Source organism: Macaca thibetana, chromosome 10 (assembly GCF_024542745.1).
Source record: "Macaca thibetana thibetana isolate TM-01 chromosome 10, ASM2454274v1, whole genome shotgun sequence".
Classification (NCBI taxonomy): domain Eukaryota; kingdom Metazoa; phylum Chordata; class Mammalia; order Primates; family Cercopithecidae; genus Macaca; species Macaca thibetana.
In genome coordinates, this window is record NC_065587.1 from 50,826,984 (window position 1) to 50,839,813 (window position 12,830).

At 46.0% G+C, this 12,830-nt stretch overlaps 1 protein-coding gene across 13 annotated transcripts in view; it reads left to right on the forward strand.

The window, feature by feature from the left end:
* STAU1 (staufen double-stranded RNA binding protein 1) overlaps positions 1-5,129 on the forward strand; it is an 80,471-nt gene extending 75,342 nt beyond the window's left edge. For all 13 annotated transcript variants that reach the window (XM_050807454.1, XM_050807449.1, XM_050807452.1 and 10 more), the window contains 4 exons: positions 49-368; positions 897-1,019; positions 2,592-2,677; positions 3,582-5,129. In XM_050807454.1, coding sequence (XP_050663411.1) covers positions 49-368; positions 897-1,019; positions 2,592-2,677; positions 3,582-3,597 — 545 coding nt within the window. In that variant the 3' untranslated portion in view covers positions 3,598-5,129. The remainder of the gene's footprint in view (positions 1-48; positions 369-896; positions 1,020-2,591; positions 2,678-3,581) is intronic.
* Positions 5,130-12,830: the final 7,701 nt, after the last annotated feature.

The window sequence follows — 12,830 nt, forward strand, 5'->3', positions numbered from 1 at the left end:
TCCAGGCTGTGGATGTGGATTCGTGTTTACCGTGTGTGTCCCTCCCAGGTAATAAAGAGGATGAGTTCAGGATGCCTTACCTAAGTCATCAGCAGCTGCCTGCTGGAATTCTTCCCATGGTGCCCGAGGTCGCCCAGGCTGTAGGAGTTAGTCAAGGACATCACACCAAAGATTTTACCAGGGCAGCTCCAAATCCTGCCAAGGCCACGGTAACTGCCATGATAGCCCGAGAGTTGTTGTATGGGGGCACCTCGCCCACAGCCGAGACCATTTTAAAGAATAACATCTCTTCAGGCCACGTACCCCATGGACCTCTCACGAGACCCTCTGAACAACTGGACTATCTTTCCAGAGTCCAGGGATTCCAGGTAACTGTCAGGCTTGAGCTGTGATGGCTGTGCCTCAGGACAGTCATCCTTTGGCTTCTCTCAGAAAATGAACTTTGGACTTTGTTTCTTAAATCAGGGATGGGTTGGGGAGCAGTGGTGGAAGGGTGGCAGGGAAGGAGGTATAGAAGTATCGTAAGCATATGTGGTGAGAGAAACATCTTTATCCTTTAGTAATATTTCAAAATGCAAGCCAACCCTAAAAACAAAGCTTCTAACCACTTGCAGTGTTGTAAATTTGGATTTCAAAGAATGGACTCATCATGATGACACCTTCTGCCTGGTGGGAAAGGATATGGCTTCTCCCAGTCTAGGGCTTCTGAGCAGACACCTAGGTTCCTGGAAGGTTCTGGGCTGACAGAGCAGGTCTTGGTATAGCCACAGTCAGGCTGAGTTGGAGAGAAGAGCGGGTGATCTCCTTGCTTGTGGGGCCCGGAGCTGTAGCCCTTCAGCCCACTCATACTTGCTGTTCCCTACCCTACCTAGCCTCAGCTCTCTTTTCCTCCTTAGGTTGAATACAAAGACTTCCCCAAAAACAACAAGAACGAATTTGTATCTCTTATCAATTGCTCCTCTCAGCCACCTCTGATCAGCCATGGTATCGGCAAGGATGTGGAGTCCTGCCATGATATGGTATGTCACACCTTGGGTGAGGGATTAGGGTGTTAAGTTGTGTGTTTATGTGGAGCTTGCCTTGGTTCAGCTTGTTACTAGCCTGAGGAATGTGGGAGAAAGATTCTCCCATAGACTTTGAGAACAATTAATTCTTTGATAGTGTTCATATTTTTTAAGACTTTTTGTCGTAGCTGCTTGGATTGATTTCTCACTCTTGATCAGAACTCATCAGCTTTAGTCCACCTTTCCCTTTTCCCTGCTGGTCTGGAGGGGCGACTGGGATCCTGCAGCTCACCCGGAGACTGCACTCACTTCCTCTCTCACCAGAACAAGGAACTGCAGGTCCATGTTCTGGCAGCTGTAAAAACCACTTGCTTTGGTGTTCTATTCAGATGAAATTACTGTTATAAGAAAACTGAGATGGGGCCGGGCGCGGTGGCTCAAGCCTGTAATCCCAGCACTTTGGGAGGCTGAGACGGGTGAATCACGAGGTCAGGAGATCGAGACCATCCTGGCTAACCCGGTGAAACCCCGTCTCTACTAAAAAATACAAAAAACTAGTCGGGCGAGGTGGCGGGCGCCTGTAGTCCCAGCTACTTGGGAGGCTGAGGCAGGAGAATGGCGTAAACCCGGGAGGCGGAGCTTGCAGTGAGCTGAGATCCGGCCACTGCACTCCAGCCTGGGCGACAGAGCAAGACTCCGTCTCAAAAAAAAAAAAAAAAAAAAAAGAAAACTCAGAAAAGGAATTGATCAGATTAACAAATCTAAGCAAACTGTGGTGTATTTACTTGATGGGACATCATGCATGCATGAAATTAATGTCTCTGGGTGGGGTGCGGTGGCTCACGCTATAATCCCAGCACTGCGGGAGGCTGAGGCGGGCGGATCACCTGAGCTCAGGAGTTCGAGACCAGCCTGGCCAATGTGGTGAGACCCCATTTCTACTAAAAATACAAAAAAATTAGCCAGGTGTGGTGGTGGGCGCCTGTAATCCCAGCTACTTGGGAGACAAGGTAGGAGAATCGCTTGAACCCAAGAGGTGGAGGTTGCAGTGAGCTAAGATCGCACTGCTGCACTCCAGCCTGGGCAACTGGGTGAGACTCTGTTTCAAAACAAAATAACAAAACAGTGTCTCTGAAGATAACGTAATAGGAAAAATACATGATAGGCCGGGTGTGGAGGCTTACACCTGTAATCCCAGCACTTTGGGAGGATCGCTTGAGCCTAGGAGTTTGAGACCAGCCTGGGCAACTTAACTTAGTGAGACCCTGTCTCTGTAGAAAGAAAAATACATGATAGATTTTTGTTAGAAAGCAGGATATAACATTTATACAGTCTGGTTACCACAAGGCTAAAAATACTAGAAGGAAAAATACAACATTTTCAGAGGTTATGATTCAATGAGGTAACTGAGTATTTTTTAAATTTGTATTTTAAATTAAAAATTCAAAGTTTTATTTAGTAGTACAAGAGTTTAAGAAGTTGCCACCTGTTTGCTGGGCAGCAGGAACTCTTGCCTGCCTAACCAGTGTGTCATGCTGTGGTCCCAAGTGATGGCTGTGGCTTTACTCTTCTTTCCATCCCCACTAGGCTGCGCTGAACATCTTAAAGTTGCTGTCTGAGTTGGACCAACAAAGTACAGAGATGCCAAGAACAGGAAACGGACCAATGTCTGTGTGAGTGCACTGATGAAGGGGAGGCACTGATGATGGGGAGGCTGCCCCTCGTTTGTGTTGAGTTCACACCATCTGCTGACTCAGCGGGGAAATATTTGCCTGAGTTACTTTCTGGCCCTTTTGCCTGAAAGGTTTCCAAATTCTCTGGGCAGAGAGCTCTACTTTTAAAAAACATTTTGAGGCTGGGCACAGTGGCTCACGCCTGTAATCCCAGCACTTTGGGAGGCCGAGGTGGGTGGATCATGAGGTGTCAGGAGTTCAAGACCAGCCTGGCCAAGATGGTGAAACCCTGTCTCTACTAAAAATACAAAAATTAGCTGGGTGTGGTGGCAAATACCTGTAATCCCAGCTACTCGGGAGGCTGAGGCAGAGAACTACTTAAAACCTGGGAGGTGGAGGTTGCAGTGAGCCAAGATAGCACCACTGCACTCCAGCCTAGGCGACAGAGCAAGACTCTGTCTCAACAAAAAAAAAAAAACCTTTTTACCTTTTTGAGTCGGTCATACCTTCACATGGTCAGAGCTCTCTTTTATTTTACAAGGTACAATCTTCTCCTCAGACAGCCCCCATCCCATCCCTCCTATTCTTCCCACTGCCTCCCCCATAGATCACATTTTTACTAGTGTCTCCTGTATCTTTCCTGTATGTTTCTTTATGCAAATATAGACATATATTTCTTCCCTCATTTTCTTCCTTTCCCCCCGCAGAGGTAGCAAATACACACACTCTCCTTGCTTATTTTATTTACTGGCATATCCTGGGAAAACTTTTGTTATCATAAACTGGGGCTTTTAGTATTGTATATTGTACTTCCTGATGCTTGCCAATTTGTTTTCATTTTTAATAGTACTTTAATTCTCCTACATTTCAAAACTAGCATCATTTTCATTTTTCTTCCTTAAAGGTGTGGGAGGTGCTGAACCTTTTCTGGCCATGAACCATTAAAAAATCCCAACATATATACTGAAAATACTGAAACTGCTTTGAAAATTTGGAATTTCTGATACCTCCAGTGGGCCGAGAGACACGGTGGGTAAAGGATGTGGGCAGCAGCAGGGAAGACAACAGACACGAGGCGGCGGCTGTGGCCGGGCTGGACTGTGCTGGGGTTGTGACGGCCACTCGGTGACCTGGTGGTCCCTATGCAATAGCAGCTGCCTGTGGGGAAGAAGGGCTGCCCAGCCAGCTGGTTCTCCCGGGACACCAGCAGATCCACACCCTGGGCACCTCCGTGTTTGGTCTTTTTTTCCCCCTGTGTGAAAGAAGAAACAGCATGACCCTTTCTCAGGCTGGCTCACTCAGACACATTGGGACAAACCCTGGACAGCCATGCCAGAGAAAGGCCTTTGACCGGCCCCAGAGCTAAAAGCACCAGAGAAAATCAAATGCTTCCTACTCAGCGTGACCCAACTTTTCTAGCGTGCTATGGCCCCACCACCTCCTGCAGTACCCACACCATCACCACTGCTTTATCTTCCAACAGTGATCTGTATTCTTAGTTTCATTATTTTCTTTTGATTGATATGACACTATATAAAATTTTCATTTGAGAGTTTCTCAATTGTATCTAGTTATATAGCACAGTTTGGAAACTTGTCTGAGACTGACTTTATCAATAATCTAACCGACAAAGATCATATCCATGTGTATGTGGTTAGATATTTTTATTTAATTGACTAACCCAGGACAATTTCAGTGATGCAAATTGTGTGCCCTCTGGTTCTGCTGAAACAGTCCTGGACTTTCAAAAACCTTGAATAAGTCTCCCACAGTTGTATAAATTGGACAATTTAGGAATTTTAAACTTTAGATGATCATTTGGTTCCATTTTTATTTCTTTTTTATTTTTGTTAATGCAAACAGGACTTAAATGAACTTTGATCTCTGTTTTAAAGATTATTAAAAAAAATTGTGTATCTATACATACAGCTCTTGAGGACTTAGCTTTCACTACACTACAGGATATGATCTCCATGTAGTCCATATAAACCTGCAGACTGATTTTCCAGAGTGCTCGATACTGTTAATTACATCTCCATTAGGGCTGAAAAGAATGACCTACATTTCTCTATACAGCTGTGTTGCTTTTGATGTTGTGTTATTGTACACAGAAGTGTGTGCACTGAGGCTCTGCGTGTGGTCCATATGGAAAGCCTGGTAGCCCTGCGAGTTAAGTACTGCTTCCATTCATTGTTTACGCTGGAATTTTTCTCCCCATGGAATGTAAGTAAAACTTAGTGTTTGTCACCAATAAATGGTAATACTAAATTTTTTTTGTTAATTTATTCTCAAATGCCACTACTGCTAGGTTGGTCCCCTCCCAACTTGCCCCTATCCTTTTTTTATTTTTAAGAAAAAACTTTGTAATGCTTGTGATTCCATCTGGGCAAAAATCTGAAGATCTGAAATAACTTTATATCAAACCATTGATCAATAAACAGCTACTAATGAAGTGTTTGGTCCTGTTGAGCAGTAACTAAAATAAGGGAAGATATGAGTAAGGGGATGGAAGCTCGTCGTGGGGGACCAGGGCCAGCCCCTGCGGGAACCGTTGCTGCCTCTCGGGCATGTTGGGTACCTGGATGTAGGGACTTGTGCCCCGTCCAGACCTGACATTGCTACCCAAAGAAATGACCCCAAGGAGCTGAGGGGAGACTGCCGGACACTTCCCAGGGCACCCTCATCTCTCACCATACTGAGTACTGAGGATGACATGCGTTCCAGCCTGGTTGAGGGGTGGGCTAGTTGGTTTTCGTTTCTTAATTTTAGAAGAAGTGGAAGAAGATTGTAAAGGTTTCACTATAAATCCAGCCGATGAGTGTACTGCCAGAATAATTGAAAGTGATCAGAAGGTTATGGAAAACGCTAAGGGCAGAAGGAAATGCAACATTTTGAGGATAAAAGCAATGAAAGGAGAAAAAGTGTCTTTACATCTTTAGAAACAACAAAAAAAGGATTCATGGACCTGTGACTCACATCACAACCCTCCCCCAGACTGAAGGTTCTTCGAGCAGCTGAGCCTGGGGCCCTGACTTGATGCACTTTCGCAGGGAGTGTACGTGGTGGCAGCGACACTGGAAGCCGACCAGTGTGATCTTTTGTGTCTCTGACTTGTTTATAAAAACTCATTCTGGGCACTCCATTGAAGAAGGGGTGGCCTGAGGCAACTTTGGTAACACACTCAAATTAATTGAGCATTAAGTTTAAAATATTACAGTAAAAAAATTATAGTTCAAAAACAGTTTTTCTTTAATTTTTGTTTTTTGAGACAGAGTCTGGCTCTTGTCGCTCAGGCTGGAGTGCAGTGGTGAGATCTCGAATCACTGCAACCTCCTCCTCCTGGGTTCAGGCAATTCTCCTGCCTCAGCCTCCCTCCCCAAGTAGCTGGGATCACAGGCATGTGCCACTGTGCTTGGCCAATTTTTGTATTTTTAGTAGAGATGGGATTTCACCATGTTGGCCAGGCTGGTCGTGAACTGACCTCAAGTGATCTGGCCGCCTTGGCTTCCCAAAGTGCTGGGATTACAGGAGTGAGCCACTGCGCCTGGCCTAATGAGTTTTTCCATGAGTAGCTTTGCATAGTAAGACGTTACAATATAGCTGTTTTTTTTACCCCTTTTTGGGACAATATCTTGCTCTGTCATCCAGGCTGGGGTGCAGTGGCCTCAAGTGATCCTCCTGCCTTGACCTCCCAGAGTGTTGGGATTACAGGTGTGAACCACTGCGCCCAGCAGTATATAGCCTTTCTTTACTACATTTTTTTTTTTAAAAGACAGGGTCCTGTTGTCGCCCACACTGGAGTGTAGTGGCATGATCACAGCTCAGTGCAGCCTTGACTGGGCTCAGGTGATCCTCCCACCTCAGTTTCCTGAGTAGCTGGGACTACAGGCACATGACACCATTCCTGGCTAAAATTTTTTTTTTTTTTTTTTTAAAGAGAGAGTTAGGGTCTCACTACATTGCCCAGGCCGGTCCAACTGGGTTCAAGAGATCCTGTCATCTCAGCCTCCCAAAGTGCAGGTGTAAGTCACTGCACCTAGTCCTTTAACTTTTAAATTTTTATTTCAAAATGATTTCATGGAGAAAAGGTACATTCTACTGAAATTATTGTCTCCCTCTGGCTCCCTCTCTCTTCGAAATTTAGATATTCCCCCCCCCCCCCCAAGTCAGGGAGTGCACGCTGCATCCAGTCTGTGGACCCCATGCAGATCTCGCCAGCTTTCCTAACAGTATCTTGTCCTTTCCGGGTCCAGGGTCCCTGTCAAGAGGTGTGTGTTTCCTTTAGTTTTCTCCTGTCTGCGTCAGTCCTCTCGGCTTCTGTTTCACGTCCTAGTGGGGTGAAGTCTCCAGGCCTCTCTGTAGTACACCCTCAGCCTGGGTCTGGCTGATGGTGACCAAACCTAGGCAGCACTTTTGTGGCAGGAAAGCCACAGAAATTATGCTGCGCTATTCTTTGTATGTCACTCCAGGGGCACAGTTTGTTAACGTTGGTGACACAGGCAGATGGCTCCACTGTCAGGTCACACTATGTCTCTTGTTAATCAAGGAGTGTTTTGTGGGGAGGCATCCTCAAAGCACATGACCAGCCTGTTGTTCTCCAAACCTTTACCCTCCATCCTTGTCCTTCATTGACAACTCCCATCTGAATCCACCACCACTGCCCATGCATGAGCCTCCATGTCCACTGTTCCCTCTGCCGACACCCCGCCCCTGTGTGGAGAAGCCTTCCCTCCCCATTGATTCGTTGTGTCAGCTAATGGACTCCTAGTTTGGGTCGCAATCCATTGCAACCATTTATTTGATGTTCATATTACCTCAAATTTGGACATCAGAAGACCTGTCAAAGTGACTTTTGTGTTCTTTTAGCATGTTTAAAAAATTGTGGTAAGACAGAAAATTTACCATCCTATTAACTACTTTTTTTTTTTTTTTTAAACAGCATCTCAATCTGTCATCCAGGCTGGAGTGCAGTGGTGTGATCCTGGCTCACTGCAACCTTGATCTCCTGGGCTTTCCTCCTACCTCAGCCGCCCGAGTAGCCGGGACTACGGGTGTGCACATCCATGCCCAGCTAATTTTTTTTATTTTTAGTACAGTTGAGGTCTGGCTATGTTGCCCAGACTAACCACTTTTAAGTGTACAGTTTATTCATAATGTGTAGCCACCACAATCCAACTCCATAACTCTTTTCATTTTGTAAAACTTAAACTGTCCCCATGAAACACAAACTCCCCTTTCTATGCTCCCTCTGGCCCCTGGAAACCACCACTTGTCTATGATTTTCATTCTAGGAACCTCCTGTAAATGGAATCAGACAGTATTTGCCCTTCTGTGGCTGGTTTATCTTACACAGCCTAATGTCCTTAAGGTTTATCCATGCTGTAATATGTCAATATCCTTCCTTTGTTAAGGCTGAGTAATATTCCATTCTGTGTATTTATTCCATGTTTTGCTTATCAATACATTGTCAATAGACACTTGGGGTTGGACATGGTGACTCACACCTGTAATCCCAGCACTCCACATCATCTGAGATCAGGAGTTCAAGACCAGCCTGCGGGAGGCTGAGGCAGGAGAATGGCGTGAACCTGAAAGGCGGAGCTTGCAGTGAGCTGAGATCGCGCCACTGCACTCCATCCTGGGCGACAGAGCGAGACTCTGTCTCAAAAAAAATAAATTAATTTTAAAAAGGCATTTGGGTTGCTTCCGCATGTGAATATTGGTATACAAAATCTTTGAGACCCTGGTTTCAACTCTGGGGTATGTACCCAGAAGTGGAATTGCTGCATATAATTTTTTTTTTTTTTGAGACGTGGTCTCCCTTTGCTGCCCAGGCTGGGGTCAGTGGCGCCATCTTGGCTCACTGCAGCCTCCACCTCCCAGGGTCAAGTGATCCTCCTGTCTCAGCCTCCCAAGTACCTGGGATTACAGAGGCCCACCACCACACCTGGCTAATTTTTGTATTTTTAGTGGAGACGGGTTTCCCCATGTTGGCCAGGCTGGTCTTGAACTCCTGACCTCAAGTGATCTGCCCGCTTCAGCCTCCCAAAGTGCTGAGATTACAGGCATGACCCACCGTATGCCTGGCCTGATTCAGCCATTTTTCTAAGGAGCCTTGGTTCCCTTTAGTAGAAGACAGCATTTAGAAACCAAGATCTGGATGCTCTGAGGGCTTACTGCTACTGGGGTGTTGTTTCCAGACCCCTGTAACGGACAGGAAATCTATGTGTATATGTATCTACACAAATCTGTCTGTATGCATTTGTATACTCAGGGTTCTTTGTATCCTTCCGTCTGTGTGTTCTCAGTGCATTCTCCAACACTGAGATTGTCTCTCTCTCTCTCGGATCCTACAGTCATCAGGGCAGACAAGCTTGGGACTCCCACATTGGCATTGTTTTTTTCAGAAAGTGGGTGGTGACTGCATTGTCATGACTTTGTCCTCACGGTCATTAAAGGGAAAATTTAATGGGTAATGGTTATTTCCTCATAGCTGTCTTTTCTTGAGTTTGTTGTTCTTGTATCATCTTCCTCATTATTTTTTCCTAAAGTATCTTAATGCTAATCGTAGACAAAAACATTCACCTGTAAGTATTTTCACCTATAGCTGGGTGTTTTTCTGGTTCTCCAGGCCGCCTTAAGCCAGAGTAATGTGGCTAGGTTTAGAAACAAGTATCACTTTTGAATTTAGGTTTCCTCCTAGGGCTCACTGAGCTATTTTAAGTGGCTTTGCTGGGTGAATGCTCAGTGACAGACACTGAGCAGTCTGGATCCCTCCGGTTAGGAGGACACCTGGGATTGGTGTGATCAACAGGAAAAGATACTGGCCATTCCCAAAAGCATGATGCTGCTGCTGCCTGCTTTTATAGGGATCAGTGTGAGTTCAGTAGAATAGGATCATCGCAGGAAGCAAACCTGAGGCCTGAGAGGTCTGGCTTTGTTTGCACGTAACATGTCAGAAGCATCCACTGGCCGGGCACGGTGGCTCATCCCTGTATTCCCAGCCTTTTGGGAAGCCACGGTGAGTGGACTGCTTGAGCCCAGGAGTTTGAAACCAGCCTGAGCAACATAGAGACCCCCTTCTCTACAAAACAAACAAAAAACTAGCCCGGCATGGTATCATGGCAGTACTGTGGGCTTGGAGTCCTAGCTACTTGGGAGGCTGACGTGGAAGAATCACTTGAGCCCAAAGTCCAGGCTGCAGTGAGCTGAGATCATGCTACTGCAACTACAGCCTGGGTGTCAGAGACCCGGCCTCAATAAAAAGCAGTATTCATCACTACGTCTGGTTTAAGGGCTTAAATGTCTGTGTGCAAGTCTTAAAAACAAAACTTATTTGAAATTCCAAATCCATAGATACTGGATTTGTCACGCACTTAATCAGAGCAGGATTGGCAGAGGGAAGAGTGGAGGAGTTGGCCAATGTTCTTAAATAGGGCTTTTAAAGAGATATGTTGTTTTAAGAAGCAATGGCTAACTCAAAGATAGGAGGTGGAGTTTGTTGAAGAGGCAGCATAGCCGTTTTCTTGGATTTTTTGGTAAACCTTTCCTATGGTGCTGAGTTCTTGGAATTTGTTACTTTGTGTGCTGTACTGACGTGTTTAATGTATATATACAAGGCATGTAAGTAGAGCATGTGAAACTAGGCTGTAGGACATTCTCAGACTTTGTAATTTAAATGGCATCCCAATTTTCACTAGCAAAAACTGTAGGAGATTTGTACTGCTTTGTTATGTGCTTCTAACCTAAGTTTAATATTTAAAAAATGCATTCATCCGGCCGGGTGCAGTGGCTCACCTGCAGTCAGGAGTTCAAGACCACCAGCCTAGCCAACATGATGGAACCCCTTCTCTACTAAAAAGTAGCCGGGCGTGGTGGTGGGCACCTGTAATCCCAGCTACTGGGCAGGCAGAGGTTGCAGTGAACTGAGACTTCACCATGGCACTCCAGCCTTGGCGACAAGAGCGAAACTCTGTCTCAAAAACAACAAAAAAAAACCCCTTCATCCACACATTCTTTTACAGTCACTGAAACCTACAGACATCAGGTCTGCAATGGCAACAGTAAAGCAGTCTATGTATAGTAGTAATTTTGTTTTTTGAGACAGAGTTTCTCTCCTCCCCCAGGCTGGAGTGCAATGGCACAATCTCAGCTCACTGCAACTTCTGCCTCCCAGGTTCAAGCGATTCTCCTGCCTCAGCCTCCCGAGTAGCTATCATTACAGGTGCATGCCCTCATGCCAGGTTAATTTTGTATTTTTAGTAGAGACAGGGTTTTATCATGTTGGCCAGACTGGTCTCAAACTCCTAGCCTCAGGTTAACACCCATCTTGGCCTCCCAAAGCGTGAGATTATAGGTGTGAGCCACCACGTCCAGTCAGTAATTTTTAAAATTATTTTTTGTTTGGGACTTTTTGGAGACAGGATCCCTGTCACCCAGGCTCAGACCAGTGTTATCACAGCTGACTGCAGCCTTGACTTCCCAAGCTCAGGCTGATCTTCCTGCCTCAGCCTACTCAGTAGCTGGGACTACAGGCATGTGCCATTATGCCCAGCTAATTATGAACTTTTTTTCATAGAGATGTAGTCTCACTGTGTACCCAGGCTGGTCTCAAACTCTTGAGGTCAAGCAATCCTCTCACCTTGGGCTCCTAGAGTGCTAGGAGGAGGCATGGGTCACTGTGCCTGGCCTACGATGGTTTTTTAATTTAAAAGTAATTTGGAAGTTGCCTACAAGCCCTGTATCCAATCATAAATCTTAACGTGTCTTCCATCCTTCCCCAGGTAGCTCTATCACGACCTTACCTACAGTGCACACACTGGCTCCATCAGTTGTCAGGCGAGCTTTGAGGTGTGCCTGGAGCTCTGATTTTTGAGGTGTGCCTGGAGCTCTGATTTTTGAGGTGTGCCTGGAGCTCTGATTTTTGAGGTGTGCCTGGAGCTCTGATTTTGCTTGGTCCCCAGAGCTTGATGGGGCACAGGCAGGATCAGGTGACAGCCCCTTCTCTTCAGAGCTGGGCTGCTCCAGTCTGGCTGGTGGTTGTCCCCACTCCTTAGAATGCAGTAGCGGCTTCACTAGGAGTCTCTTTCTGACCCTGGATGGATTAGCAAGCAGCTGATGCCCCTTTCGAATAAGGATCTCTACTAAGGGTCTGTCAGCATCCTGTGTGTCACTTCTTCAGACTGTGTTCTTTGTAGGATTTGCCTTTTTCAGTCTATTTGTGATGGCTGCCAGAAGACCTCCCAAGGCAGATGGCCTGAGATCCTCTGTAGTTTGGAAGTCACTTGGCCCTTTTGCTGTGCTAACCTCTGATGGGTGTCTGCGCTGTATGCAGAGAATATGCGCACCTGGTGGGTGGTTGAAAATGTGCTGGCAACTTTGTAATGTGTGCCTGAAAATTCTGAGTCTTAGTAAGTTTCTTTCCTGGTTCCTTGGATTTATGAACAAGAAAAATGTAAACACGGTTGAAGGCTGAATCAAACTTCAGCTGAGAAAACCGGAAATGCTTAGAACTTTTGCAGCCCAGGGACCACACTATTTTTGGCCCAGCGAGGCCCACGGTTCCCGGGGTGATGATGCTGGGCCCCATGGGCCCTAATTACCACAGCTGATCTTTTTTCTGCCACCTCTTGCGCAAAAGCAAAGCTGCCAGAGTTTCAATCCCGGCTTTATCCAGCTGTGAGATTCGGTAAGTTTCTGTACTTCTCAGGAATAAAGAGTGTGAACCTGTTTGATTCTCAAATCAAAGCCTGCATGAATGGTATTTAGGCACTGTTTTGGGGTAGGGGTCATTGAGGGGAAAGAAGCAGCACACTAGAAAAACGAACTACTTAAGAACAACAAGGCTAATAGGCAAAAAGCAATGAATCAAGAAAACAAACATCATGTGGTATTCTAGGCTGAGCATATGTTTATCTCCTACAATGAGAGGCCATTAATGACAGCAAAGAGGAGGGGGAGGTCAGCAGCAGAGTGTTTCTGACACAGGAAAGTGGATACACATGAATCCTGAAAGGTGACCTTGCAAAGTGGAAGTCAGGGCCCTAAACACCAGCGGGACAGACCAGTAGGGATAGGAGCCCATCTGCCCAGGAACACCAGAATGGAGAGGCCCCAGTGGGAGCCCTAGCAGCCTACCAAACCAAGAACTGTT